Source organism: Trichoderma asperellum, chromosome 3 (assembly GCF_020647865.1).
Source record: "Trichoderma asperellum chromosome 3, complete sequence".
Lineage (NCBI taxonomy): Eukaryota > Fungi > Ascomycota > Sordariomycetes > Hypocreales > Hypocreaceae > Trichoderma > Trichoderma asperellum.
The window spans coordinates 1,103,929-1,130,718 of NC_089417.1; the positions used below are offsets into that span (position 1 = coordinate 1,103,929).

The 26,790-nt window shown below is 50.1% G+C and overlaps 10 protein-coding genes across 10 annotated transcripts; 3 read left to right on the top strand and 7 right to left on the bottom strand.

Annotated features, from left to right (window-relative positions):
• Positions 1–825: 825 nt before the first annotated feature.
• GLT1 (glutamate synthase [NADH]) lies at positions 826–7,326 on the bottom strand (the record flags this gene model as incomplete). The annotated part of the gene is made up of 3 exons (XM_024904018.2): positions 826–6,947; positions 7,024–7,064; positions 7,148–7,326. The coding sequence occupies 3 exons, from the start codon at positions 7,324–7,326 to the stop codon at positions 826–828; spliced, it is 6,342 nt and encodes a 2,113-aa protein (XP_024759675.2).
• Positions 7,327–7,346: 20 nt separating this feature from the next.
• On the bottom strand, positions 7,347–9,100 carry TrAFT101_004959 (uncharacterized protein; the record flags this gene model as incomplete). Its single annotated transcript, XM_066127339.1, has 2 exons — positions 7,347–7,442; positions 9,023–9,100. 2 exons carry the CDS (start codon positions 9,098–9,100, stop codon positions 7,347–7,349), a joined length of 174 nt encoding a protein of 57 aa, XP_065983450.1.
• Positions 9,101–12,889: 3,789 nt separating this feature from the next.
• TrAFT101_004960 (uncharacterized protein) lies at positions 12,890–14,445 on the top strand. Its single transcript, XM_024906768.2, has 2 exons — positions 12,890–13,083; positions 13,153–14,445. The coding sequence occupies exons 1-2, from the start codon at positions 13,048–13,050 to the stop codon at positions 14,245–14,247; spliced, it is 1,131 nt and encodes a 376-aa protein (XP_024759672.2). The 5' UTR covers positions 12,890–13,047; the 3' UTR covers positions 14,248–14,445.
• A 482-nt stretch (positions 14,446–14,927) lies between these two features.
• TrAFT101_004961 (uncharacterized protein) lies at positions 14,928–15,768 on the bottom strand (the record flags this gene model as incomplete). Its single annotated transcript, XM_024902588.2, has 3 exons — positions 14,928–15,134; positions 15,274–15,583; positions 15,758–15,768. 3 exons carry the CDS (start codon positions 15,766–15,768, stop codon positions 14,928–14,930), a joined length of 528 nt encoding a protein of 175 aa, XP_024759671.1.
• An 842-nt stretch (positions 15,769–16,610) lies between these two features.
• Positions 16,611–17,110, bottom strand: TrAFT101_004962 (uncharacterized protein; the record flags this gene model as incomplete). Its single annotated transcript, XM_024904016.2, has 3 exons — positions 16,611–16,789; positions 16,857–16,869; positions 16,946–17,110. 3 exons carry the CDS (start codon positions 17,108–17,110, stop codon positions 16,611–16,613), a joined length of 357 nt encoding a protein of 118 aa, XP_024759670.1.
• A 523-nt stretch (positions 17,111–17,633) lies between these two features.
• TrAFT101_004963 (uncharacterized protein) lies at positions 17,634–18,476 on the bottom strand. Its single transcript, XM_024901951.2, has 2 exons — positions 17,853–18,476; positions 17,634–17,800 (listed from the first exon to the last, which is right to left on the bottom strand). Exons 1-2 carry the CDS (start codon positions 18,356–18,358, stop codon positions 17,740–17,742), a joined length of 567 nt encoding a protein of 188 aa, XP_024759669.2. The 5' UTR covers positions 18,359–18,476; the 3' UTR covers positions 17,634–17,739.
• A 1,130-nt stretch (positions 18,477–19,606) lies between these two features.
• On the bottom strand, positions 19,607–20,680 carry TrAFT101_004964 (uncharacterized protein). Its single transcript, XM_024908283.2, has 2 exons — positions 20,260–20,680; positions 19,607–20,201 (listed from the first exon to the last, which is right to left on the bottom strand). The coding sequence occupies exons 1-2, from the start codon at positions 20,488–20,490 to the stop codon at positions 19,884–19,886; spliced, it is 549 nt and encodes a 182-aa protein (XP_024759668.1). The 5' UTR covers positions 20,491–20,680; the 3' UTR covers positions 19,607–19,883.
• Positions 20,681–20,900: 220 nt separating this feature from the next.
• On the top strand, positions 20,901–21,257 carry TrAFT101_004965 (uncharacterized protein; the record flags this gene model as incomplete). Its single annotated transcript, XM_066127340.1, has 1 exon — positions 20,901–21,257. One exon carries the CDS (start codon positions 20,901–20,903, stop codon positions 21,255–21,257), a length of 357 nt encoding a protein of 118 aa, XP_065983451.1.
• Positions 21,258–21,445: 188 nt separating this feature from the next.
• On the top strand, positions 21,446–21,994 carry TrAFT101_004966 (uncharacterized protein; the record flags this gene model as incomplete). Its single annotated transcript, XM_066127341.1, has 4 exons — positions 21,446–21,555; positions 21,620–21,685; positions 21,759–21,774; positions 21,938–21,994. 4 exons carry the CDS (start codon positions 21,446–21,448, stop codon positions 21,992–21,994), a joined length of 249 nt encoding a protein of 82 aa, XP_065983452.1.
• Positions 21,995–25,050: 3,056 nt separating this feature from the next.
• On the bottom strand, positions 25,051–26,152 carry TrAFT101_004967 (uncharacterized protein). Its single transcript, XM_024910657.2, has 2 exons — positions 25,699–26,152; positions 25,051–25,628 (listed from the first exon to the last, which is right to left on the bottom strand). Exons 1-2 carry the CDS (start codon positions 25,909–25,911, stop codon positions 25,260–25,262), a joined length of 582 nt encoding a protein of 193 aa, XP_024759666.2. The 5' UTR covers positions 25,912–26,152; the 3' UTR covers positions 25,051–25,259.
• Positions 26,153–26,790: the final 638 nt, after the last annotated feature.

Consider the following 26,790-nt stretch of genomic DNA (forward strand, 5'->3'; position numbering starts at 1 on the left):
TGAAATTGTCTATAATTTACCGTGCAATAAGCCAGTCAACCCGTCTCGTGTCTTGTATAAATGCATGAACATACGATACGATATTATATAGTGAAAAGTGATGAAGAAAATATTCCAAATCTCTAGAACTTGCATTGCTGATTTCAGATACAAGTCCTTTAGTGCTAATTGCTTTTCTGCAGCAGCACTTGAGATAGGTTGGAAAGCTAGCCCCTGAACACATATGAGAGCGCACATGCATTTAGCTTTCCTAACAAATGTCCCTGGTGCATTCTGTCAATGACCAATAACTGGCACTACATCTCTTCGATTTCCCCTTTACAGATTCGATGGTGCTCACCACTCTCGTCGTCATTGTCGAAATATTATTCTTTTGCCCAGAGCTCTGTAGTCATTTCCGGGAGCATCATCATCGTGTCTATTGTTTGATCACCAAGTGAACATAAGGAAAGTATGGACACGGACAAGGACGCAGAAGACACGTTTAAACATCTATGCCAAAGATGCCAAACAACAGTCAGCCGAGGTAGCGAGCACATCACTCGGAATGTAAAGCAGTTACGATGCACCTGAACCTTCTACATGGGCATACAGGCATACATATCCACTGAAAGATGCATCGAGACTCACAACCGCTTGGGACAATTACACAAGACATATTTAAAGAACGTATCATGAAAAAGTTTTATATAAAAACTAAATGCTATGGTATCATTGCTCAATTTAGCAAACAAAAGGGAAAATATACAAAACTTAGTAACAACCCCATGACAACATGCTTCATAAACTCATTGCTTTGCCTCCCCCAAATCTAGTTTTCATTCTCTACTGCGCCGCAATCTTGGTAAAAATCTCCTGAGCGGTTCTCTTAATAATACCACCAGTCACAGGCAAGTTGGTGCAAGCCTCCAGGTACAAGTCCACCTCGCGAGCCGCCATGCGACCCTCGTTGATGCCCCAAACAATAAGCGACTGACCGCGGCGAGCATCGCCTGCAGCAAACACGCCATCTACGTTGGTGCTGTACTTTCCAGCTGCGGTCTTGACGTTCTTGCGTGCGTCCTTCTCAATCTCGTCTCCCAGAACACGAGCCTCGGGTCCAAGGAAACCCATAGCCAGCAGGACAAGGTCAGCGGGGAAGAATTGCTCAGAGCCCTCGACCTTCTTCATGTCCCAACCGCCGCTGGGGTTCTTGGTCCACTCGACACGGACAGTGCTGATACCCTTGACCTTGCCGCTACCGTCGTCAAGGAACTCCTCGGACATGATGCAGTACTCACGAGGGTCCTTGCCGTCGTGCTGGCGGACTTCCGTGTGACCATAGTCGACACGGTAAATTCGAGGCCACTGAGGCCAAGGGTTGTCGTTGGCTCGCTCATCCGGAGGCTGAGGCAGCAGCTCAAAGTTGGTGACAGACTTGGCACCGTGACGAACCGAGGTACCAATGCAATCGTTACCAGTATCACCACCACCAATGACAACGACGTGCTTGCCCTTGGCGGAGATGTAGGAGTTGTCGGCGAGCTGGGAGTCGAGAAGAGACTTGGTGTTCTTGTGCAGGAACTCCATGGCGAAGTGAATGCCCTCCAAGTTACGTCCCTTGATGGGAAGGTCACGAGCGACGGTAGCACCGGTGGCAATGACGACAGCGTCGTTGCTGGCTCTGAGATCAGCAAGTGAAGGCTGGCCCTCAGCACCGATGGCTACGCCCGTCTTGAAGTTGATGCCCTCAGAAGCCATGAAATCAGTTCGGCGCTTGACAATACGCTTGTCCAACTTCATGTTGGGAATTCCGTACATCAAGAGACCACCTAGGCGATCAGCACGCTCATATACCGTCACGGTGTGGCCAGCTCGGTTGAGCTGGTCAGCGGCAGCCAGACCAGCGGGACCGGATCCGATAATAGCAACCTTCTTGCCAGTTCGGACCTCAGGGGGTCGGGGCACCATCCAGCCCATCTCGAAACCACGGTCAATGATGGCGCACTCAATTGACTTGATGCCAACGGGGTCGCTGTTGATACCCAACACGCAAGCTCCCTCACAAGGGGCAGGGCAGACACGACCAGTGAATTCGGGGAAGTTGTTGGTCATGAGCAGACGGTTGAGGGCATCCTTCCACTGGTTCTGGAAAACAAGCTCGTTCCACTTGGGGATGATGTTGGAGATGGGGCAGCCGGTATCAGACTGGCAGAAGGGGACACCGCAGTCCATACATCGGGCAGACTGGTACTTGAGCTCGTCCTCATCAAGACGTGAGCTGATCTCAGCCCAGTCCTTGGTTCGAGTGGCAACAGAGCGGTACTTCTCCGTGCGGCGAGCGTACTTCATGAAGCCCTTGGTCTTGTCAAGCACCAGAGCCCGCTTCTTCTTCTCGGCGGAGCTGTCTCCAATGGCCTCCTCCATATCCTGGAGCTTGGCAGCCTTGTCGTCCTTCTTACCATGAACCCCAGAAACGGCGGGAAGGTTGTATTCAGCACGCTTGGCTTCGGCAGCCTTGGCAGCCTCCTCTTCCAAGACACGCTTGTAATCCGTGGGGAGAACCTTCACGAACCGAGGCAGAGCACGGTTGAAGTCGACCAAGATACGGGCCGCTCGCTCAGATCCAGTGTAGTGGTGGTGGTCCTCGATGAGGCCGCGCACGTAGGCAATCTCAGCAGGGTCCTCGAGAGGACCATACTCAACCATCTCGGTGTTGAGCTTGGTGTGGAAGTCCTTGTTGATGTCCAAAACGTACGCAATACCGCCTGACATACCCGCAGCGAAGTTGCGGCCAGTGCTGCCAAGAATGACAACTCGTCCACCAGTCATGTACTCACATCCGTGGTCACCAACACCCTCGACAACAGCGGTAGCGCCGGAATTGCGAACGGCGAAACGCTCAGCAGCAACACCACGGAAGAAGCATGTTCCGGCGGTGGCACCGTACAAACAGACATTACCAATCAGAATGTTCTCCTCGGCCTTGAAGACGGCTGAACGAGGAGGATAGACGATCAGGCGACCACCAGACAGGCCCTTGCCGACATAATCGTTAGAATCACCCTCTAATTCGAGAGTAATACCTGGTGCGAGGAAAGCACCAAAAGACTGACCAGCAGATCCCTTGATGTTGACATGGACCGTGTCAAGAGGCAAACCCTCTCCACCATATCTCTTTGAGATTTGGTAAGACAGTGAAGTACCCATTGCACGGTCGGTGTTGACAATGTCACACTCAATTCGAGACGGGAGACCCTTGTCAAGAGTCAACTCGGCTTCGGAGATCAGCTTGTTGTCCAATCGGACGTAAAGCTTGTGGTCCTGCTTGCGGACGTTGAAGGTGGCGACGCCAGGTCGGAGCCTGTGGGCAGGGGTCAGCAGCAGAGACAGGTCGATGTTGGCGGTCTTCTTGGTGCGCAGATCGTCTCGCATCTTGAGGACTTCAACGCGTCCAACCATCTCATTAATGGTTCGGAAACCCAGCTTAGCCATGATGGCTCGGAGCTCGTTGGCTACATAGTAGAAGAAGTTGATAACGTGCTCAGGAGTACCAGTAAACTTCTTGCGAAGCTCGGGGTCCTGGGTAGCGATACCAACAGGACAGGTGTTGAGGTGGCACTTGCGCATCATAATGCAGCCCATGGCAACCAGAGGAGCAGTAGCAAAGCCCCATTCTTCAGCACCAAGCAGACAAGCAATGGCGACATCACGACCAGTTCGGAGCTGACCATCAGTCTGAACAACGACACGGCCACGGAGATCATTGAGAACCAGCGTTTGGTGAGTCTCTGCAAGACCCAGCTCCCAGGGGAGACCGGCATATTTGATACCAGTCCATCGAGAAGCACCGGTACCACCATCGTGACCAGAGATCAAGATGTGATCGGCCTTGGCCTTGGCCACACCGGAAGCGACAATGCCCACACCGACCTCAGACACCAGCTTGACAGACACACGAGAACGAGGGCTCGAGCACTTCAGATCATAAATCAGCTGCTTAAGATCCTCGATGGAGTAGATATCGTGGTGGGGGGGAGGCGAGATAAGTCCGACACCAGGTGTAGAGTGACGAGTGCGAGCGATGGACTTGGAGACCTTGTGGCCAGGAAGCTCACCACCCTCACCAGGCTTAGCACCCTGAGCCATCTTAATCTGAAGCTCGTCGGAATCGGCGAGATAAGCAGAGGTGACACCGAATCGACCGGAGGCCACTTGCTTGATAGCAGAACGCATAGTGTCGCCATTGGGGAGACGCTGGGATCGCTCGGGATCCTCACCACCTTCACCAGTGTTAGACTTGCCGCCCAATCGGTTCATGGCAACGGCAAGCGTAGAGTGAGACTCCATGGAAATAGATCCATAGGACATGGCACCAGTGCAGAAGCGGCGGACGATATCAGTCCATGGCTCAACTTGATCAATGGGGACGGGAGTGCAGTCATCAAACTTGAAATCCAGTAGACCACGCAGTGTGCAAGACTTGATTTGCTCATACTCGCTTCGTGAGTAGGCCTCGTATGACTTGTCATTCTTAGAACGAACAGCGTCTTGAAGGTTGGCGATGGCAGTTGGGTCGTTGACGTGTGCCTCACCACCATCGCGCCAGTGGTATTCACCAGACTCTGGAAGAGCCTTGATGCCGACGGTGTAACGAGAGGGGAAACCAAGTTCATGGAAGCGGAAGGCGTCTTCAGCGATAAGCTCAAAGGTAAGACCTTGAATACGCGAGGCCGTGCCCCTGAAGCACTTCTCAACAACGGCTTCATCGAGACCAAGAGCTTCGAAAATCTGAGCGCCCTTGTAGGAAGCCAGGGTAGAAATACCCATCTTGCTCATGACTTTCAGGATACCTCCATCGCAAGAGTGCTTGTAGTTGCGAATGAGCTCATCTTCGGACAACTTCTTCTTAAGAAGACCCTCTCTGCTGAGCTTGAGGATGCACTCCATGGCGAGATAAGGGTTGATAGCATCGGCACCGTAACCGAGCAACACGCACATGTGGTGAACCTCACGAGCCTCAGCAGTCTCGACAACCAAAGCCGCCATTGATCGCCACTTGTTGCTGACGAGATGGTGGTGGACCATGCCAGATGCCAAGAGAGCAGACACGGCAACACGATCAGCAGACAGGCCTCGGTCAGACAAGACAATGACTCGGTCACGCGCCTCAATAGCCGCAGTGGCCTCTTTGCAGATCTCGTCCAGATGCTTCAAGTAGCCTTGGACTCCCTCAGACTTGGGGTAGGTCAAGTCAATCGTCTTGACAGTCCACTCAGGGTGGATGGAGGACATGTTCTTGATGGCATTGAACTCGGGGATGGACAAGATGGGGCTAGGAAGAAGCAGGCGGCCACACTGAGAAGCGTCCATCTCCAGCAGGTTACCCTGAGGTCCAACGTAGCACTCCAATGACATAACAATGGATTCTCGAATGGGGTCAATGGGCGGGTTGGTGACCTGGGCAAAGAGCTGTCGGAAGTACTCGTACAGAAGGCGGGGCGAATCGGTCAAGCAAGCCAGGGGAGCGTCGTTACCCATGGAACCCAAGGCTTCCTTTTCGTCAGCAGCCATAGGAGCAAGTAGCAAGCTGACCTGCTCGTGAGTGTAACCAAAAGCAAGCATCAATGGATCCTCCTGGAAACGAGTCTCGTCAGGCTTGGCAGCCAGGTCAAACTTGGCCTCCAAGGTCTCCAAAATCTTGGGCATAGTGATCAACTCGCTGTCGAGCCAAGAGCGGAAGTCGTATCTGTTTGAGACGGCAGCCTTGAGCTCTGCGTCGTCGATGATACGTCCAGCCTGTGTATCAACCAGCAACATCCTACCAGGCTGCAGTCTGCCCTTCTGGATGACAGACTCAGGCTCCACGGGGATGGTACCGACCTCAGAGGCACAGATGATGCGGTCATCGTCCATAACATAGAATCGGCAAGGACGAAGACCATTTCGGTCCAAGTTGGCACCGCAGTAGCGGCCGTCGGCGAATGTGAAGAGAGCGGGACCGTCCCAGGGCTCCATCTGGCAAGCAGCCCATTCGTAAAAGGCAGCCTTCTTGGGATCCATGGAGTCGTTGCCCTGCCAGGCTTCGGGCACCATCAACATGACAGCCTCGGGCAAGGAGAGCACACCGTTGATGGTGAGCAGCTCGAGAACATTGTCAAAGGCAGCGGAATCGGATCCGCCGTCCTCGACAATGGGGTACATCATTTCCAGCTCCTCCTTGAAGATATCAGACTGCATCACACCTTCACGAGCACGCATCCAATTCTTGTTGCCTCGTAGGGTGTTAATTTCACCGTTGTGGGCAGCCCATCGCAGCGGCTGAGCACGATCCCATGAGGGGAAAGTGTTTGTAGAGAAACGTGAGTGAACAAGGGCGAAGTGAGCCTCGTAATCGGCGTTGACCAGGTCATGGTAGTATGAGTACACCTGTACGGGAGCAAGCTGTCCCTTGTAAACAATGTTTTTGTTCGACAAAGAGCAAAGGTAGAACCAGTTGTGCAAACCAATGCTGTGAGTGGCGCGTTTCCGCAGCACGTACAGCTGTCGCTCAAAGTACCGTTCATTGAACTGGGCTGGGTCGGTGGTTTCTGGGGCATTGCCAGAACCGTACGCAGAGGCAAGGACAACGAAGGGCTGAGCAATGATGGGCTCACGAGACTTGGCCGCAGGGCCAAGCAAGCTGGAGTCGACAGGAGGCCGTCGCCATCCCAAAACCCGCAGACCCAACGATTCGGCAACATCTTCCAGTTGCCTCTTAGACTCTTCAAAGGTCTCTTCGTCGGGCTTGAAGAACAGGTTTCCTACGGCATACTGACCCAGAGGAGGCAGCTTAATGTTCTCCTCTCTCTCGAAGTTCTTGATGAAGAACTTGTGTGGGATGGATGTCATCACACCAGCACCGTCGCCATCTCGGGCGTCGGATCCCACAGCACCACGATGGGTCATATTGCACAGTAGGTTTCGTGCTGTCGAGAAAAAATTAGCGATTTGTCTCCCGGATATCACCAATTTCTCCTTTTTCTTGGTGTATTAGTAACTCACCATCGCTAACAATCTTGTGGCTTGCCTTGCCCTTGATGTGGCTAGAATTGGCAAGTTAGCAGAGCTGCACTATACTATCCGGAATGTACGCCAGAACAGAGGACGATGAGGAAGAGCAACTCACCAAGCAAAGCCTACACCGCAAGCATCTTTTTCATAGGATGGGTCGTAAAGACCCTGCTTCACCGGCAGGGCACCAGCCCATGAGTCATTGTTCTTGTCCTGATACTCATACGGGTGGTATTCCTCCTTTTCAGCGTCTAGATGAATTTGTCGGTCGTCGAAATCCTCGAGATAGCCCATGCTAGGCGAGGATCCGTTTGCTAAATATTGGTCGGGTACGATTGACGAGGGAGCCTTCGCTCACGGCTATGTCGTATCGTAGCGTTGAAAAGTGTATATCTGCGCTCAGCACAGATCTGAAGAAGCAGTCTGGAGTTAGTCCACGGCCCACAGAAGCTGTCAATGAGGTGTCGAGAAAGAGGAATTGACGGATGAATAGCGCCCAGGATGATAAATAAGACGGGAGCATAAATAATAAGGATGCGGGCAATGCGGGGAAAAGAAAGATGGGAGAAGTGATGAAATTCCAATGCTGTGTGTGACTGGGTGACGGCCTCCGCTGGTGCCGGATTGTCATCGCTGGATGAGCAGCACAGCTAAAAAGAAGCTTCAATGTACACCAAGACAGGGCTGCGAACGCCTATGCGACAGCCGGCAACAGTGGGTGGGGACCCTGCCTCGGCGCTGCAAGGGGGGCTTGTCTCACTGTGACTTAGCGCTGGCAGCCCTAAGCCCCAGCAGACGAATCCCAATTTTTAAGCGTTTGCGCGGCCAACAGCATGTGAGACGATGACGCTGGCGTCGGGACTTTCCCCCACGATGCCCCTCATGCCCACAAAAATTTGCCCATTGCGTCCGCTTGGCGCCCGGGTCTCAGACCAGCCCGGGTCTCTTGCGCAGTCGACATGAAGAGCTGCTGCAGGTCGCCGTCATCGGCAGAGAAGAGGCAAATGAGGCCAGGTTGCTGGATGTTTTTCCTTTCTTGCCTCTTATTTCTGCTGATATTGCAAAGGGGAAATGGGAAAAGCATTGCATTGTAGGCATAAAATATTGCACCAGCGGAATTGCACAGGGCACCACGAAATGCGAGATTGGCGAAAGTCGCCAGGCCCAATCGATCAGCCCAGAAGAGAAGTTGAGAGTTTGGGCGCAGTAATGAGAGCCAAACGGCGAAATTTGGAGTCCAAAACAATGTCTTCCAATTCGCAATCATCTCGAATTATTCAAACGCCTCTCTCAAATCTCATTTTTCTCCTCCTCTTTCTCTTCGGCAGTCGTAGTTCTCAGCCGCAATTGAGTTCAAACAGAGTCTATCATCGATTTTGGTGGTTTGCGGGCCATCCGCAGAAGCCGCCAGAATCCTGATAACCTGGGCGACTATTTTTTTCGACTTCCCCATCTCGCAAAAGTAGAGTTGGCGCCAGCAGACGCAGCGAACCTTGTGTGTGGACTTTCGCACTTGCTTTTGGGGTAAGGAGGCTAGGGACTGGAGGGAGATTTGGAGAACGACATGGCGGGAGATGGGAAGAGGCGTCAGCGTCGAGCAACTTACCGGCTTATGAAGTTCAAGTGGTATCAATGAGACGCTTTGCGCTCTGGGGGCGTGAACAACGAGCCACAAGGGAGAGTAGAAGAGAAGAGAGCGAGAGAGAAAGTGAAGCAAGCAAAGCAGAGCAAAAGAGAGGGGGAGGGAGGGAGGATGGGCAGAGGAGAGCCTTTATTATAGACAAAGGAGGCGTCCAGAGTCTCCAGTCGTCCGAGTCTATTGCTCAACACTTGGCTCTCTGCCAAGGCATGGATCTCAAGGAAGTGGTCCGAGCAGAATGAGTGTTCGTACTAGCAGCCGCAGAGCAGAAAATAATAGTACATGTCAAGCGGCATGCTAGTCGCTTTGTGATATAGACCCGGACGACTAAAACACCAAGTCGCAACCGACAGTGGGGGGCTGGAGAGCACCAACGCCTGAAATGCGGCGCTGTGAGTGGTGCGGCGCCTCCCAGCGACGAACTGGCATTGCTTTTTATGCGGGCCGATCTGCCCCTCCACCGAGCACATGTCAGAAAACACCGCAAGCTCCGGGGGGTGCGCCAATGGCAATTTCCCTGCGTCTTTGGCTGTATTCATGCCATGGTGCCTCGATTCGTCGAGGGAATACGGGGACGCGGGATGGGAGGTTTCATTCGCTGGTAGCACAGCGACGGCGCCGATGCGCGGAGACAGGCCCCTCCAAACCCAGCAATTATCGTCTCTCGCTGATGTCAATCGGCTGAAGCTGCATCCAAGGCCGCGCGCTAGCCTCAGGTTTGCAGGCAAAGAACTATTACTGCCTGTACAGTAATATCGCTAGTATAGTAGTACGGCAAGCACTATCATGTTGGTTTATACGCTGTATGTCGTAGTGTTGCCGGCAGACTCGCATCTGATGGATCTCCGGCCGAGTGCGTCACCCCCTCCTACCGCGGCGACAGAGGCAAAAAATGGCCCTCGGCTGTATACAAACCCAATTGCTAAGCATCACCTTTCGCACCCAAACCCGATCCTCTCCGACAGCAAGGAATGCAGTCGGAATGCGTTGAGGCTTCTGTTATTTTGGCTGCGTCTAGAACGCTGCTATACGTAATACTAGGCCTCAGGCACCGGCAGCTCCATCGCTGACTTATCCCGATTTCCCAATTGGGCTATCGATTACCCTCAAAAACCAAATTATTACCCCCATAAAACCATTCTATTACCCCCATGAAACTCGCTGCTGTATTTACATTACCCTCAAATTACTTGCAAAAATATGAAAATTTTCTAGCGGAACACGCGGTGTTGAGGCCAGCATGTCAACATGGATTGGTAATTTCCCAGGGCAATAGTTGCGAGCACAACGGTCGGCTGCACCAGGCAGCTTTCCAAGTCCGTCGCTTCTTCTTACAGCCGCCAACCAGAGGCAGGCCCCTCCCTTCAATCTTCGCCTCATGGTTTGCTGTCACAGTCACAAGCGACGACTAATTCCCGGCCCTCTGGTTGGCTCCAGGCAAGCTGACGCTCATCTCAGCGCCTATCTAGATGGCCAGATGGCTAGCAGCAGGCTTATCCAGTCGTCGAGAAATTCGGTTTGCAACATGCTTTGTGTAAGAGAAATCTGAGAGGGCGAGAAGCTAATATTGTCCGAATGCGGCAGGGTTTCCTATTCAACCCCACAGCATCTCTGCTACCTTGCAAGGATTATCCCAGACTCCAAGGTAGGGACCCTGCGACCGATGCACACGAGGATCTGTGGCTGACGGCTTGGAGCTTAGCTGCGCAGCCAATCACACGCGGCCCTTTTCCAAATCCCAGTCGCTGCGTGGCCGATGTCGCGCTCAAGCTTCAACGCCAGCGAAGCATGCTCTTCAAGGACGGGGACCCTAAAGTGGCACCGAGAGATTTGGCGTCCGTGAGAGAGACCCAGCAAAGGAATTGATCTCAGCACCCGTTGCAGTCTACTCAAACAGCGCCATTGTGAGGCGATTGGTGCGAGATTGTGTTGAGACAATGGCAGTCCCCCCAAAAACCTGGCGCCATACACCCATCAGCCTGTGATACCTCACGTCGTCATGGCCACACGTGCCACAGTCCTTCAGCCGTGCTTTGACATGCCTAAACGGAAAGGTTGGTTGCAGTTTCTGGATGCAAGATGGATAAGATGAGGGTGCAAAGCCGGGGCTGGGCATGCGCGATGCAGACACCGACCGGGGGCGCTGGGCCGCAGATGGTTTTTATGGATTTTGCCTGCGCCAGCGGCGCCATGTTCGAGACGGAGAGGCCAAAAGGGAGAGCGCGCAGCTGGAAAAGAAACCTCGCCAGCCAATGAAGCACAAGCGCTGTCGATACCTGCAGCACCAGCGTGCATAGCGCAGCAGAGACTCGATTATGGCGACCCTACTCTTGCGATGCACCCCCATCTGGCCCGCTGCAGCATTCTTGCAATCTGGCGAGCGCAGACAAGTATGTCGACCCATCTCTGCGCGTGGTGGTGGTACTTCGGCCGTGCTCACTCAAAAAATCGACATCAGAAAACTGGCGCCTGCAGCCAATCAGCATCCCAGCCGCGGGCCTGTCGCCCTTATCTCAGGCCAACCAAGATTGCCGGCCCGTTGCCCGAACCTTTAACGCTACTGATAGCGGCAATAATAGCCTGGAGCTACTCGAGACTGATACGAGCCATCTCGCCACAAGGCGAAATGGTCTCGTTTCGAGACATGTTTTCTGCTACCTTACTTTACTGTGCCACCTAATACATGTAGTGGCAGAGCGGCTGTAGCCAAACAGCCTAGTGTACTCCTATGGTTGCACTCACACAAGGCATGGTGACATCCGAAATGAGGTGTTGGCCCTGCTACTTGCGCGTACCCCAGAGGTGCAACCAGTTGTACTCCTACGAGGCTCTCTGTTTAAAGACGACAAGCTTCAGCCGCAGACGCCAACTACAGCCACAGAGGACACAGCCAGACGGTACGAAACAGCTTCACTAAGGAGACGACGGATCTCTCAAAGTTATGCTACCAACCGCCGCTATAGCTGCCTGCTAACCCGGGATTAAGCCAGCCACTTCCAGGTGAGGTAATATTTGGATGCCTGTAATCCAGAACGTGTCAACTTGGCTGTGTTGAAGCCCACTCCTCTCCTTGCGTGCATCGTGCATTCGTTGCTTAGGACAAAATGCAACGGCGTCTACTCGTACTAGTGCTATTTATTCCGTCATCTAGTCCCTAATTAACCAGGGCCTATTTTCCCGAACCAGATGGCGGGGCTTGGGGGTGTGCGTGGTGCTCGTGGTGTGGCCCGTATCCCAGATCACTGGTGAACTCCATCACAGATGTGCGGACGCCTTTAAGAATCTTATAAATACCAACGCGGAGAAGTCTCTTTGCGGCAGCAGCAAAATGTGAGATGGAACGTTGGTGAAGTATGCCCACTACCGAAATCGGCCATTGTGCTGCTGGAGAAGGCTGCGTGAAGATGCTGATCCTGCCGCCCAGCCCTTCGAGCATATACAAGCAGCAACAACTGACTCGAAACGGAAATTTGCCCGCTGCTTTGTCGTACGACTGTCTAAGTCGCCGAAAGAGGAGCTCCTGGGAAATTCATTCTATGAATACGCTGATCCAGAGAAATTAGGACAACAGGCTGGGCATTGCATATTAGTGTTTTTCGGACGGATTATTGCTCGGCCTTTACTAGGCACATGTGCCTATTTTAAATCCATCTGCCTTACTCATCGACGCTGTCCCTCGCATTACTCCGGCGAAATTCCGCCTGTTACAGCCTGCAGTCCGTCTGAACGCTTGGTGGTTCACCGAAGGCGGAGTTACAGACGACAGCCCCCCATGTTGCGACTTTCCACAGCAGGAAAAATAAGGATGGGGGTCCGCTGGTCATCCCGAAATCTCCCGATATCCACTCTGATGGAGGAGGGCTATTCTATGACTCTTTGTCTGAGAAAAGCGCCGAGAAGAGGACCAATACACAAGGAGCATTTAGAATGGCCTGTTGTGTCCGATTGGCCTTCAAGTCATCTCAAGTGCCAGCACTCCAACTGTCGAGTGAATGACAAAGCTGCTGGCTTGACAGTGATTCTCCCACAGGTGTGGGCGGAGCAAAGCCCTATTATGAAAGTTTAGACAGCCAGCTTCCAGAAGCATTCCAGAAACATTCAGTAGCACTCTGCCGAACCATTCGGCAGCCCTATCTCAATACCTATTTGCTGCGATGGCATATGGGATGATTCGTAGTGGCTTAAAGCGTTGTCCTGTGACTGCTCGTATAGATTGCGTGCTGCGCACTCTTAGAGCGCGCTTAAGCTTTTTAGACGCTCCAAGCGCGCTGCGGGGCTAAGCCTATCACGGCCCGTATTTATCAACAAATGCTCAGCTTCACAATCCCCAGCTCAGCATTGATAACTTATCGGCATTTGCGTTCTGATGCGCCTCAATGTTTACAACACTGCCGGATTTCACGCCGCGAGATGTAAGGATACCTTGGCCATCATTCGTTCGCACCAAACCTAGGCGCTGACCGTTAATCTTATCGTGGTAGTCGCACTCGCTGTGGTACTCATCCTCTAGGAATCCTTTCATTCCCCCAGGACCAGTCGATCACCTACACGCGGATCCGAACAGCGGACACCACCATGGTCCGACACATTCACGCCAGCGTGGGCAGCTCATGGAGCGAACACTGCTCGCGCGCCTCGCTGCGGACGAACAAAAGATGCACCGACGTCGAATGAATGTACAGAACTTTGGAAGCACTTGGCTGAAGCCCCCTGGAGTTCCCAAGACTCTACATCAAATGCGAGAGGAGAAGCGCGAACAAGAGGAACACCAAGAAGCTATGAGGAGAGAGCAACTTGCTCAGGAACTGGCAGAAGCTGAAGGTGGCGGCACGATGGACGACGGCATGATGGACGACGTACAGCTTGATGGAGCGCAAGATTTGGACGATGAGATTCCGGATGCGGACGATGCTTTTAACCCAAGCAGCGACGATAGCGAGGAAGAAGACGATGACGATGATGAGGATGTTGAGGACGACGAATACTACGAACAGGCGTTGGACGAACAGGAGGTCTACGAAGATACCGTACGACAGGAAACAGAGTATGAACTAGAAGCCGCCCGTATGAGGATGACAGACGACGCCTTCCGAGAAGCCCTCGTCCGCGGCGACCCAGAAGCAGACGGCAGTGTGTATGGCGGCGCAGAAGAAGAAGAAGACGAGAGCAGGAGCCAGATACTTGACGAGGACGATTTCGCCCACGACGGCACCCTAGACGATGGAATGGCGGGCGACATGGATGCTGACCTCGACGATGATATCCCCGATGCAGATGACGGTGGCTACGAGCATACCGACTCCGAAGCCGAGGTTAGCAGTAGCGCTCAGTACGGAGAGGAAAACGATGACGAGGAGGAAGCAGGTGATACCACCGACCTCAGCTTTGTGCCAGCGCGCTCTACGCTCCTTGAAACCCCTGGTTCTCCTACACTACCTCGTCAAACGGGTTCTCATACTAGGTCGCGCGTAAGCATGGATCTGAGTAGCCTGCTGTTGCAGGACGAGAGCAGTTTTATGACCCCGATAGCAAGTAGTCCTGCTGCGGCGAGGCGGAGGCAAGGTCAGCGGAAATAAGTTTATTGTTATTACTGTTGTTATTTGGTTTTGTTGTATGTTGTAGGAAGGATGGAAAACATAGCTTAGATACCCCTGTCATTATGAAACGTGTTGTATTTTCTTGAGGAGAAAGTTTACTATTAGAAACTTCAGCAAAGAATCCAGTTTAGTGCTCTGGATCGTTATTTCAAATGGATGTAATGGTGTAGATGTTTGTGAGAAATATGAAAGACAAATAATTGTAGCCCTAGTAGTAAGCTTCTTGATGATATTAAAATGATTTACATAAATAGCTCTTAGCCTGTATAAAAAAAAAATTCCACTCGCTTTTATTTCACAGTCAAGACCTCCCCCTTACAAATCATGCAGCTCATTGTATTCCTTTGCGAGAGAGAAAGGATAATCAGAAACGGCAGCAAAAACTCGCCCCCCCAAAAAACGCCAACCCAAGATGCACCTTTGTAAAAAAGAAGAAAATTGTCTTCCAGAGAAAAACCAGAAAGAAGAAGCAGAGAATATGCACTGTTTTTCTGCTCGCAGCCACGGGGACTAGGACAGAAACGTCATCGCTATCGCGTGAATACCGTATAAGAAAGAGGGAGAAGTATGTCGTGGGCCGAAAACAAGTAGAATGCATTTCCACCGCGCCACTTCGTATGATTCGAACTTGAGAATTTTTTTTTTTTTCAGTTCGTTCTTTAAAACAGCCACACGTATATGAACAGCATGGCGACGGCGAAGAAGAAGAGCAGCCACCACTTCCAGCTGACGCCGCTGCGCTGCGCCATAATAAGCATGCGGTTCATGGTGCCGCGGAGGCGCACGCGCGTCGAGTCAAAGGTGTCGTTCATCTTCTCGGCGAGGGCGGAGGACTCGCGGATTTCGTCACCAATTGCGACGGTCATCTATGTTTTGCGCAAAAGCAAACATTGTGTTAGCAACGGCCCAATGTATCTCTTTTTGGAATATCTTCTTTGACCCTCTCTCTCCTGTTCTCTCCTCTAGATATGCCAAAGATAGGATAGTGCCCATGGCCTGACTTACGTCCTTTAGGACCTTGACCTTGCCCAGAATGCCCGCCACCTGCTCATCGTTCTGGCTCTCCAGCTCGTTCAGCACCGCGTCGCTGTACTGCCCCTTCTTGTTCGGCGTCGCGGTTCGGTATGCGCTGGAAGGGGTGCCGCCGTAGGGATTTCCATTCGAAGGGGAATAGCTGTTGTAGCCGTAACCTCCCCCTACGCCGGCGCTGGGAGAGGGAGACGGGCTGGGTCGTCCTCGCTGGGATTGATCGCCCGTGTAGCCTGCGAAGAGGGCGCTGCGCGAGTCGCGCTGGTGGAGAGTCGAGGCACCGAATCTATATATTTGAGATTATAGAATGATTAGCCCGGACGATCTCGTCTTGCAGATTGCCTTGGGGGAGGTGGAGAGGCGGCAAGGTGGCAGTCGTCGAGCGCGCGCGCACATCGTTGGAAAGCTGCGTTCGCGACTAGATGTTCGAATAGGGTAGGCTGAATCAATGACTACTCACCTTTGCGACATGATGATGATATACGTAGAATTCACGCAGCTGCGGTAGGAAAAGAAAAAGAAAAAAACAGCGTATAAAAAGGGGGTTATACGAAGAGAATGAAGTGGGCTCTATGATCGTCACTCCTGTTGAAAAAATTAAATGCCCCTTGGAAGAAGTCGCAGTATTATATGTAGTCGTTTTTTATGGCTTAGGTGGTCTTGACCATGTCCATCGAGAGTGGCGTTAGTAACTTTTCGAGAGGACTAGGGGGGGAGTACGTACCCAGCCACTGTGGTGGCGGTTAACCAACCAGCGCTCTACGTGGCTTGAATTGGGCAGGGCACGTTTTTCTGTGAGCATGGTTTTGAGGACATCCAAAGAAGAGAATCCTTTGAAATCCGGCCATGCACAGCAGTTATTTGCCTAAAATCCACATTCTTGGCGAGCTCCAGCCTGTCCAGCTGCATCGCCTCCAGGGTATGTGCCAGAGCCTAAACAAAAGACAAGGTGAAGCTTAAACGCACCGGTGGGCCACATTTACTCGAGTGTGGGGAATGGCGGGATGCTGCACAGGACAAGGCTCCAGGAACGCGAATGCCAACAGACAGTGGATGGCCTCAATGGCAGCATGTGCATGCAATTTTTAGCTACCTATCTCCGTTCCCTCAAACACCGTATGGTATATAACACGCCCAAATATGTAGCAAATAGCGGCCTCTCATCGTTACATGACCCCCGGCTTAAATACCCAGATCCCGCTCGATGGGCTCCCCGCCTACCTGCGCGGTGAAAATCTTGGCGAATCCATAAACATTAACGTCATAGACATGATGGGCACTTGGTTGTACCAGAGAGTTAGAGGGCGACTATCTTAGCCCTCCATCTCGGTGTCCTCGTTGGGGGGGTGGAAGTCGTCGTCGTCTTCCTCGTCTTCATCGTCGTCCATTGGGGTCTGCTCAGCAGCCCTGGCGTAGTCAATCTTGGCACCGCGAGTGCGGCGTCCGCCCTCAACAATGTTGTTCAGGTCAATCTCCTCCAGTCCATCCTCATCTGGTTAAAAAGGTTAGACAGTCAAAACTTCCCTGGAGAGAGAAATGGTAAAGTGGCGGATGTTTACCTGGCTCAGCATTCTGCCCAAGCGTGTTATGTTAGTTACCTGACAATGCAAACAGTAATGGCATGAGACTGAATGGCCTATTTACTCACATCCTCCTCAAGTTCATCCTCGTCATCGTCATCGTCATCCTCGTCGTCGTCCTCATCCATGGCGGTGGCGTGGGGAACATCGTCCTGAGTGGCCTTTCCTTTGCCCTTGCTCTCAGCAAAGGAATCCTCAGTGTGAGGGTTGGTGACTCCAGTTCCGTCAGACATTGTGAGCACAGATATCACTGAGAGAGTGCGTTGGTAAGAAAGAAGTGTGGGAAACGGTTGTGAGATGAATTGGCCTCGAGGAGAGTGAACGGTGAGTGCCTTGGTAAGTATAAGTAGGAGAGAGTGAACCTGAAGTGGACCGGGTTCTGCTCCAAGCTGTTTTTTGGATCGAGGAGCTCACCAATTGAAAGGCGTCGCTGAGCGTGTAGTAATCGAACTAGTCCATTTTAGTACTAGTAGGCATTGCGGTTTGTTTGTATCTGCCAGTCACGTGCGTGCATCTGGATCAAGATCTATGGTTGCTGGGTAGAAAGACATGGGTGATACAGGCATGGAGTGGGTAGGTAGGTAGGGCAATCGCTGCTGGGTGGCTGGAGGGTGGGTGAATGGATTATGAAATGCAATATCACTACGGAGTACCTATTCTAGCATCGACTAGGTAATCGAGGGGGTGATGGGTACGATGGACACATAGGACTGTGTTGACTTTGGCTGTTTTAGATATCAAGATGCAATGGCAAAGTCTCAGTCGTAATGAGATTAGGTAGATCATAGAAGTTGCGCTTCTGTCAATGGCCGCAAGCCAAGAATTTCATTGCTTAAATTAATGTACGCGTGAATTGTCAACTCTATTTCTCGCCTCCTCCACTCATTGCCAGGAACACCACAATGCCAATCATCCACCAATACCTGTGTATGATTAGGTTTACAAGCCGCTCCAGGGAGGGGAAATACGACGTACTTTTGCAGGAATGTCTTCTCCTCTTCCTCAACCTTCTTGCCCTCTGGTGAGAGTACGATAGGCTTGTTCAGTTCTGGCTGCTTGCCCTTGAGCGCTGGAAGCACAACAGCTTGTGGTCCAAAGTCTCTCGTCTGGCCTGCATCGATCTTCACTCCCTTCAGCGCGGCGCTCAAGACTTCTCCATTCTCATCGATGGACAATATCAAATTGGGAGAGAAGCCCTTGCTGAAATTGTCCACCGAAGCAACAGTCGTGCCAGATATCCACGTCGAGGACTTTGGGTCGTACAGCCCTACACGGACCAGCTGTGTGGACTCAGGGATTTCAGGAGCTTCGTAGGAGATGATAGAGGAGGATGTGGTAAGGCTGGGATCGTATGCGAGCTCTGCAAGGAGGGTGGGTGACTCTGAGTTTTCGACGGGCTGGATGTAGATCTGCGCCGTGTGAAAGTTGGCCTGGACAAGAGCCGCGGCGCACAAGGCCGACAAGAAAGCTATGCCGCGCATGATGGCTGCACAGAAGAGTTGCAGCGTGGAGCGAATGGCGGAGAAATCGGACTGCTGAAGGTCAAGCTGAGGTCTGCTCAGGGACCGCACAATGCCATTAGCTGGCCTTGATTGCGATAAGGTAGGCGGTAGTGGAGCAGCTGCGAGGTACCTTGCTCAGCAACCGGATACGGAGAGGTACCTGGCGGATGGAGAAGGTGGGTTTCTCCAGCACGTGCCGCGGCCCCAACACGGGGACGTCATAGACTGCGGCATCTAGAATGCAGATTCCATCTGCAGAGAAGTACAGACTGGCCAAGCACGCATCTGCCTCTATTATTTCTTGCTAATCTTTGTCCCCAACAATGAAGTTTCAGCGTGTGGCAAAGAAGGCAACCATTTGAACGAAACCCCTTCCGTGCTACTAGCGAGAATGGCATGGCCAACAGAGCCACCCTAAGCTGTTCATGGCTGGCTTAGCAGCTACTGCTGCTGCAAGCACACACCTACGAGCAAGACGCATCACGATTTGTCCCAGCATCCCAGCCATCAGCCAGCAGGGCGGTCGGCATCCCGTGTTTACCGCCTCAAAAACATGGGATATCCCTTCAGCAGTGATCATGGGGTAATGGGCCCCGGCCTCTCCTCGTCATCCTGCCAAGTGGCTGCATGCACACGCCCCTTTCAGCTTGCGTTCGCCGCAAAGATGGCTTGGCTTAGAGCCAATAATGTGTGCCAACTGATGTGCCATCACTGCTCTCTCGTCGCACCATACTCATGAGTCGCTCTATTGGGCTGCAATGAGCGCCCCAAGGATTCACCCTAGCCTGCCCTGCATATATGAGAAGGCTTCCTGTGGATTCGTAGGCTGATTTTTAGCTGGAAAAAATAGCTGTTGGAATCACATCGCTCACCAAGTAAGCAAGATCGCGACATTCTACACCGCAGATAGACATCGACACCCCCCTAACGCCTGGATTCCGAGGTGATTCTGTGGCCAACAAGCGTGGTTGTCAAACAGAAATGCGCCCATGACCCGTAATCTCCCGCTTGACTTGGAGCTGATTTGTGGCTGGCAAGTGCTGGTCTAAGGTTGGATAGTTTGATTCTAACTTGCCTCTCTTCTATATAGCGATGATCGTGAGAATCATACCTGGACTCGTCCAGAGCATTGCATTGCTATACCAATGCCACACTAGCGCATGTTTATCCACAGTCGGGCAAATTTACAAAAAAATGAAGAGAAATAAAGTTACTTGCGCTGCAGCTTTGCGTATGGCAAAGATATGTTGATGGTATATTGATATTGATGCTCTGAAAAAAAAGAAAGTACATGATCTGGTGCTATCAACTATTAAGAGCCGATGGCGAGAAGAAAAACAAAGCAAAAACAAAATAACAATATATATCTGCATTAAGGGACAAACAAGTAAAAAACACCACAAGAAACTTCTTGCGAAAAGCTTCGCTCTTACTGCGCAGTCTCCGTCTTTTCATAGCCTATGAGCCCAGCTATTTGAGAAGCTGCAAAAGTCTCCTATACTCTTCATAGCCCCTTATCCATATAATCCCGAGCGAGGCATATAGAGGCGTATACGTCTATGACGGCGGGTAAAACGCGAAGTAAGACTGTGGTCGAGTCTTGAACAACCCCCCCCAAGAGCACAAGAGTGACGAATGTTGCCCTTGTTGTCTGTGACAAGTATTTGTCTCTCCATTTCGGCTGACTGAAAAGACGAAGCATGCAGTACCAGTGTATAAATGTTGTCGTTGCGATCAGCACCAGGAATATTTCGCAGGGATGCTCTTGATCGTCAAACACAAACAAGTGCTTTCGATGTCGCAGCGCGACGGCGTTACATATCTATCGTCATCTCAGCTCAGAGCGGTGGAAATGGTTGGAAATGAATGCCTGTTCCTACTGGATATGTCCTCAAACATCCCTCATTCTCAGATCCTTTCCTGACTTGCTCTGGGATGATGTTTAAAGTCGCTGTTAACCCCCAAGCAGCCAAGGTATGGCATATGGAATGTCCATAATCATCATGGTTTGCCGTATGAATGACGGCTGTGCGGACTTCTGTCGCCCGGACGGTCTGTTTATGCGTTGTAGCCGCTGGGTAAGAGATGTCTGTCTCATGGCGTTCAAACATAGGCCTAGAAAACGTATCGACGGTGGGCTTTATATACTAAGGCTGGATTTTTTTTCTCATTGAAAGATGATAGAAGATATATTGCACAAAAATTTGGTAATGTACATTGGATGTCGCAAAGAAGAAAAAGAAGAGGCTAACGTATTACCTCAATCACCAGGCCTCCGTACGAATACAAAACAAGTGCAAGATTGTTTGGGGGCCTTGCTGGAATACCCCTCATTTCCTGTAGGATTCGAAGCCAACCATGGGCCATGGGAGTGAGGCGATCACCCTGCCGTCTCAGCCACCGCGCCAAGTCTAGTTGCACTTACACCATTTGGTCCATTATATCTTGACCGCGTACCACACCATATACTCGTACTTCATCATGGTGGGCATCCAACTTATTTCAGGAGGCTGGGAAAGTAATGCGAGACGAACTGCTTTGGGATTACCCCCTTCCAACCGCCATCCAACCCGCCACTGACAGACCCGCCATCAAGATTCCCGCCTACCAGACACCCAACTACAAGACACCCGCCTTCAAAACACCACCCCTCCCCCATCTCTCCGCTCTCGGGCTTTATGTTGGCAACGAAATAATCTCTGACCCATTTTCAATCTCTCGTTATCAACGTCTCCCTTTCATTTTCACTTTCACCTTATTCGAACCCTCCTTCATATCCAGAAGAACGTCGTCCATCTCCCATCTAACCTCGCTTCTTTATTTCCATCTTTTTATCGATACTATTCTTCATATATTCTCTGGATTACCTCACGTATAAACTTCATCCCTCTGGTTCGTTGCGTTTCACATTCCATCGTTTGTTTGCTTGTTTTAAGAGTAGCATAATCTGTATCACATTTGTGATATCTCTCCAACCTTTTCATCTCTCGTAACCTTGTTTGATCTTCAGTCTTCGATCTTCTTCACAATAGCAGTCAAAACGGGATAGCTTGACCAACATCTGCGATGGTCTTTAAACAATGGTTATTGCAGATCAATATTTCTCTCTCGGCGCTGGTCCTCCTACCGGGAAGCCAACAAAGTTATTTTTCCTGGGCGCCGGCGGCGACATTTTCGTGAGTACCCATCGCTTCGATTCTACTTACTTCACGGCTTGTCTAATCCTTATGATCTAAATAGAATACTGGCCGCGTGGGTGATAACTGGACTTTCTCTCGCTTTTCTTCACAAGCGATATCTTCTAGAGTAAGTTGGTCTGTGTGGCTATTACTATTCACACAACGGAAAATAGCGATAGATTGCCTAATCTTTACTGTAGAAACCCTCGGATGGCGGTATATTTGACCTTGCAAGTGTGGTTACCATTTTTGATGGTGCTACAGCCGCCGCTTGCAGAAGCCATCCTCCTGTTGCCCATCTCAATCACAGCCGTCATGATATACCTGGCAGCACCGCGGGACAATCAAAATCTAGAAAATTTACAGCTTCCCATTCCAGTTCCTGGGCCGCGGGGCTTACGATACCACCGGCACCCCCAAGCCAGTCTCCCATTAGGTGGCCAGAATCTTTGATGAAGTATCAAAAAGCCTCCTATCACTCTAAAAGCCTCGCAGACGAAACTCATCATTATTATGGCGATAGAATTGCCATGGCCGCACACCAACGATCTATACGGAACCAATCTCCGCTTCAATTTACCCAGAATAATTTCAATTCTCTGGTTAAGGGTATATATGCCGGGTTTGTTATGGTTGAAAGCAAGTGTATAGAGGTTGACAAAGAGCAAGTCTCGCAAAATGAGTCGAAATTTGCTCTAAATAACAGAAACACACACAATCTAATCGCCCTGCAGAGCACTCTTCTCCACGAGCATCATGACTTTTTTCTTGCAAGCCGGCATCCTACGGTAAACCCGGCTCTGCTGTGTCTGGCATCAAAATATGCAATGCCAGCGTGCATGTGGCGGCACGGCATACATACGTTCTTGGAGCTGCTCCGCCATAGCATACCTTACTACATGGAGCATATGCTTACCTTTATTTACGTTGCCTATACTATGATGGCTCTCCTATATGAGACTGTTCCTACCCTTGAGGACACTTGGACTAAGTGCCTAGGAGATCTGGGTAGTTATCGAATGGCGATTGCGGATGACGACATTCGAGACCGAGTGTTCTGGTCATACGTCTCTTGACCATGGTACTATATATCAGCTGAATGCGATGCTCTTCGTTGCCGAGAAATCTGGGCCGCCGTCTCTCGTGTTTGGTATTACAAGGCCGCCAACCGCGGGCCGCCTGCACCATCACATGGCAATACTGACGCGGCCGAATGCTATACATCAGCTATTCTATTACCGAAAGGTTGTCTAGTTTGTCAACCTCATACGCCATCAAGGATATAAATCCAACATATACGGCTGCCGTCGGTCTTCTGGATTGCTACGGTCGCTCGTCACCGACTCGGCTGCCTGACGCCGCCTTTATAACAGCGCATGTCCTCTTAGTTTTTTCCGAATTCCGAGTTCGAAAGAGTAGTAATGATTACTCTATCCACGCTCTATAACAGCCATTGATGCCGATAACATAGCCAACTGCCTACAGCATATCCGCCTGTCATGAAGTCTTATAACTTTAGCGTCTAATCTGAAGATGCGAATATCCTACCGTACTTTTTCACATACATTTTGCTTGCCATCAGCACCTTCTATATATCACCAGGCCAAGTCCATACGAACTTCCTATCGCCTTACGTCTATCTTCAGGCCAGCGTCGCAGCTTGTTGGGCCGTACCTGCAAAAAAATATCAATCTCATTGACGATGGCTACCGATTTAACCCTGTTAGTTAAATCAAGCCTACTATTACTACCAAAGGGACGAAATATCACTTTTCCCCAGAGGACTACACTTTGCGTGGCTTAATATCAGCTCGGATGGTTTCAGGGCGACCATTTTGATGGCAATATGCTGTCGACGAAGATGAGAGAATGTTAGAAGTACCCTCAATGTCCGAAGTGAGAAGTGAACGGTCTCTGCGGCCACCTTGTCTAAGAAACGCTTAGATTCGACACTTGGATGGCTCTATACTACATTGCAGCCACTGTTGAAGACCCTTCCTGAAGACCTTTACCCATTTGTCTGCCTTTGAAGATAGACGCGGCATACCCGTTTATGCTATGATACCAGAAAACCTCTCATCAACGTGGCGTTTCCTTAAACACTTGAAAGCCATGTCCTACACACCGCATGGCTCTCCTACGATACCGAACCGCAGAGTTTTCATGACGACTTCTTGACTAGCCTTTTTATACCTCTATGCTTGCCATGGACATAGAATCTACTCTTCATAACATGAGCGCCGCCAAATGATAGAACACGATGATTCAAAAACATCGCCTTTACGAATATTGCATAGCATAGCGCTGCTAGTCTCTTGCGCATCTTTTCTGCGCAGAGATGCATTACAGAACTAAAGATGAAGAACATTTTTGCCCCTTTTCAACACCACTCTCGGAAATCCCGAGGATTGAAGTTCTGATACCGCTTGTTGGCGTTTGGCATTACCAGCTATTGACTTTTATTTTTTATTTTTTTATTTTTTTTTTTTTTTTATTTTTTACATCAATTGAGAGATACGCAGCTCAGGGCTGCACTCATGAGCGGCTAGCTGTTTTTTACTTCCCCTCCTGCTATTCAAGATGATTTGCAAAAGTATATAAAAGACTCTAAATTGTATATAGCTTTTTGAGTACATACTCCATTAAGGATCTTAATTTGTATTTGGTACAGAGCATGAATAGCGTGCTAAAGATTTCGATTTCTTTCTATTTTAGTGGATGCTTCATAGTATGAGCGGGTGATGATATCAAATGTGATAACGCAACGCAAAGGCGAGAGCTTTAGCCAATACCCAAGAGCATGTGTATGGAATAGCTGACCCTTCATCCCAAATAGAGATAGTGTGTACTATTTGGATTCGATTCCTATGCGTGTAGAACATATCTCAAAGCCTTAGTATGTACTCCGTATGAAGCGTCATGTGCCTCCCGCTAGATGGAAATTAGATGCAAGAGGGTATTAGTATAGCTTCTGTATTAACTTCAAGTACAGTAGCAACCTGCCTACGTACACAAGGAAATAGATTGACTGCAACCCTGGCAATAAAACGGTATTTGGGACATCCTTTCTTCTGGCTCAGTATCCACTCAAGCACACACTGCCATGATTTCTGCCTTGCCCTCTACTTGCATTGGTGCCCAACCATCTATGTTGTTATAATTCGACGAGCGAGGCATAACATTGAAGAGGAACACCGCCGTGGACAACTTTCGAGATGGAAAAATAGTCTAGTGTATATAAAGATTTAAGAACTGTATCGCTATTTTGTTGAACTTATAGCGCTCCACAGTGCTGAGGAGGCTCGCTAGATAACATGCTACATGGCTCTTGACTCATCCATGTATGAGCCTCTCAAACTGGCCTTGACATAATAGCAAGTTGGCTATTTCGGGTTGGATCAAGATCCTACATGTGGATGAAGGTCATCTAATTTACCTAAGGCTATCTTTTGATCAAGGCAATACAGTGTAATATATATACAAATACCACTGTCATACGAATAAGACTGAATTCTGCCTTAGAAAAGAACTTTATAACCTGCTATAGAGCGCTAAAATTGATAGAACAGAATGTTTGTACTGCATATTTCGACCTGATATACTGACTGAAGAGAGTACCGTTTCCCGCACTGTGTTATAATTGTGCATGGCCGCTGTGCCGTCCCTGTCTGCTGATTCGAGTAGGTTCACACCCCCTACCCTTATAAGCTTAGACAAGCAATAATGCTATCCGGATCTCTAGATCGCAGACCCTTTCCCTTTTCATAGGCATAATCAAAGACAAGACAAGCTGAGGTATAGACATCAATTACTAATGGTAGAAGCCCAAGAAAGACCATGGTCGGGTCCCGGACGAGCGTTGCGATAGGTAGGAGCGTGGTGAATGTAGCAACGATGATTCCAGGCAAATAGCCCTGTTTCCACCGGCGCTGCCCAAAAACGCTCAGCATGCAGCTCCAGTGCAAACAAGTTAAGATTGCGACCATTAGAAGGCATATTTCACGTGGATTTTGTTGTTTGGTGAACAGGGGCAAGCGTACGTGCTCCTGCAATTCCCATCCATCGCATATCTGCGTTTTTTTTGTGTTAAAACATTGAGTTTTTGCCAAATATATATACGTATGGGTTCGCTTGGCTTACAGAATATGATGCCCAACACGACCTGTTTTCAGGCTCCTTACCGAACTGAGCGGTGGTAATATTTAATACTGCCGTGACACTGCACGCCGCAATAATTTTGTATGCCGAGATGGTGTCGCTATCAGCCCAAGTATCTAGTTGGCCCTCATATGTCCATGGCGTTTCTTGGACAGCCAAGTGTTGAATGACTGATTCTCTTTTTTCTGTCCGCATTCAGAGAGGTGCCCTTGCTTTTGCATCAATCTAAAATTGCGGCTGCATAGAAAATCTGGGTTGTTGAATTCTGTTGAATTCTCATGAAGACGGGCTCAGTACATTAAAGGCGGTGTCTTTGATATGAGAATCGAGTCTGAGAGTTTTATGTCACAGAACAGCTGTTGATAATTTGAGGCGCGCGTTCGCTAGGCATGTGCTTGATGGTATTGAAGTGTTTAAGAGGACACAGGAAGTTTGTCTTATTTATATGAGTCTTTTGGGGTCTAATATAATAGGTAGTATCGTACTCTGATTGTGCACTCACCGGAAAGGACTTGAGCTAGCCGGAAATTGGGTCGTTGCCAATTGTCAGACATGCAATCTACCGCAGCTGAACAGGCCTCCAATCCATCTTAATTCTGCCATTAGGCAGACTCGAAGGCTTATACCGATAGTCGAAGATAATCCTTGGCTGAACTCCTCGTCCAATAGAATAGCTTCGCTAAATCTGGAGGGTTACACGACGTATAGGCGGAGTGTTTCACCGCAACTTCGCCATCAGCCTAGGATTATGAACTTTGTACTGGGAAGTATTATGTTATTCAAAGGATCATATCAAGTAGTCTATCTAAACAAATACCAGTCTATTTGCACTCAGACATTTGGATGAATAAGAAACATATATATGTACTATACAAAGAGGAAGGATGGGTATATCTTCATGTTTGCTGAATTTATCATAGATTGACATTATATTATGCTTCTGTGAAGCAAATTTATGTTCAAAGCTATATTTTAATCTTTTACTCCTTATGCTTAAAGGGACAACCACCTTGTGGCGGTGGCGGAGCTTGGCGAATTACTATGGCGATGGCCACGTAGCACGCTCTATTTACA

Excerpts from the sequence above, each read along its gene's own strand:
- TrAFT101_004960 (XM_024906768.2), top strand. The coding sequence starts at position 13,048 with ATGTTTACAACACTGCCGGATTTCACGCCGCGAGAT. Across the intron at positions 13,084-13,152 it reads CGGATTTCACGCCGCGAGAT|TCGCACTCGCTGTGGTACTC; the intron begins GTAAGGATACCT and ends TTATCGTGGTAG.
- TrAFT101_004963 (XM_024901951.2), bottom strand. The coding sequence starts at position 18,358 with ATGCGCGGCATAGCTTTCTTGTCGGCCTTGTGCGCCGCGGCTCTTGTC. Across the intron at positions 17,801-17,852 it reads GAGAAGACATTCCTGCAAAA|GTATTGGTGGATGATTGGCA; the intron begins GTACGTCGTATT and ends AATCATACACAG.
- TrAFT101_004964 (XM_024908283.2), bottom strand. The coding sequence starts at position 20,490 with ATGTTTGAACGCCATGAGACAGACATCTCTTACCCAGCGGCTACAACG. Across the intron at positions 20,202-20,259 it reads GATGTTTGAGGACATATCCA|ATATGTAACGCCGTCGCGCT; the intron begins GTAGGAACAGGC and ends AGATGACGATAG.
- TrAFT101_004967 (XM_024910657.2), bottom strand. The coding sequence starts at position 25,911 with ATGCGGACAGAAAAAAGAGAATCAGTCATTCAACACTTGGCTGTCCAA. Across the intron at positions 25,629-25,698 it reads CGTGTTGGGCATCATATTCT|ATATGCGATGGATGGGAATT; the intron begins GTAAGCCAAGCG and ends AAAAAAACGCAG.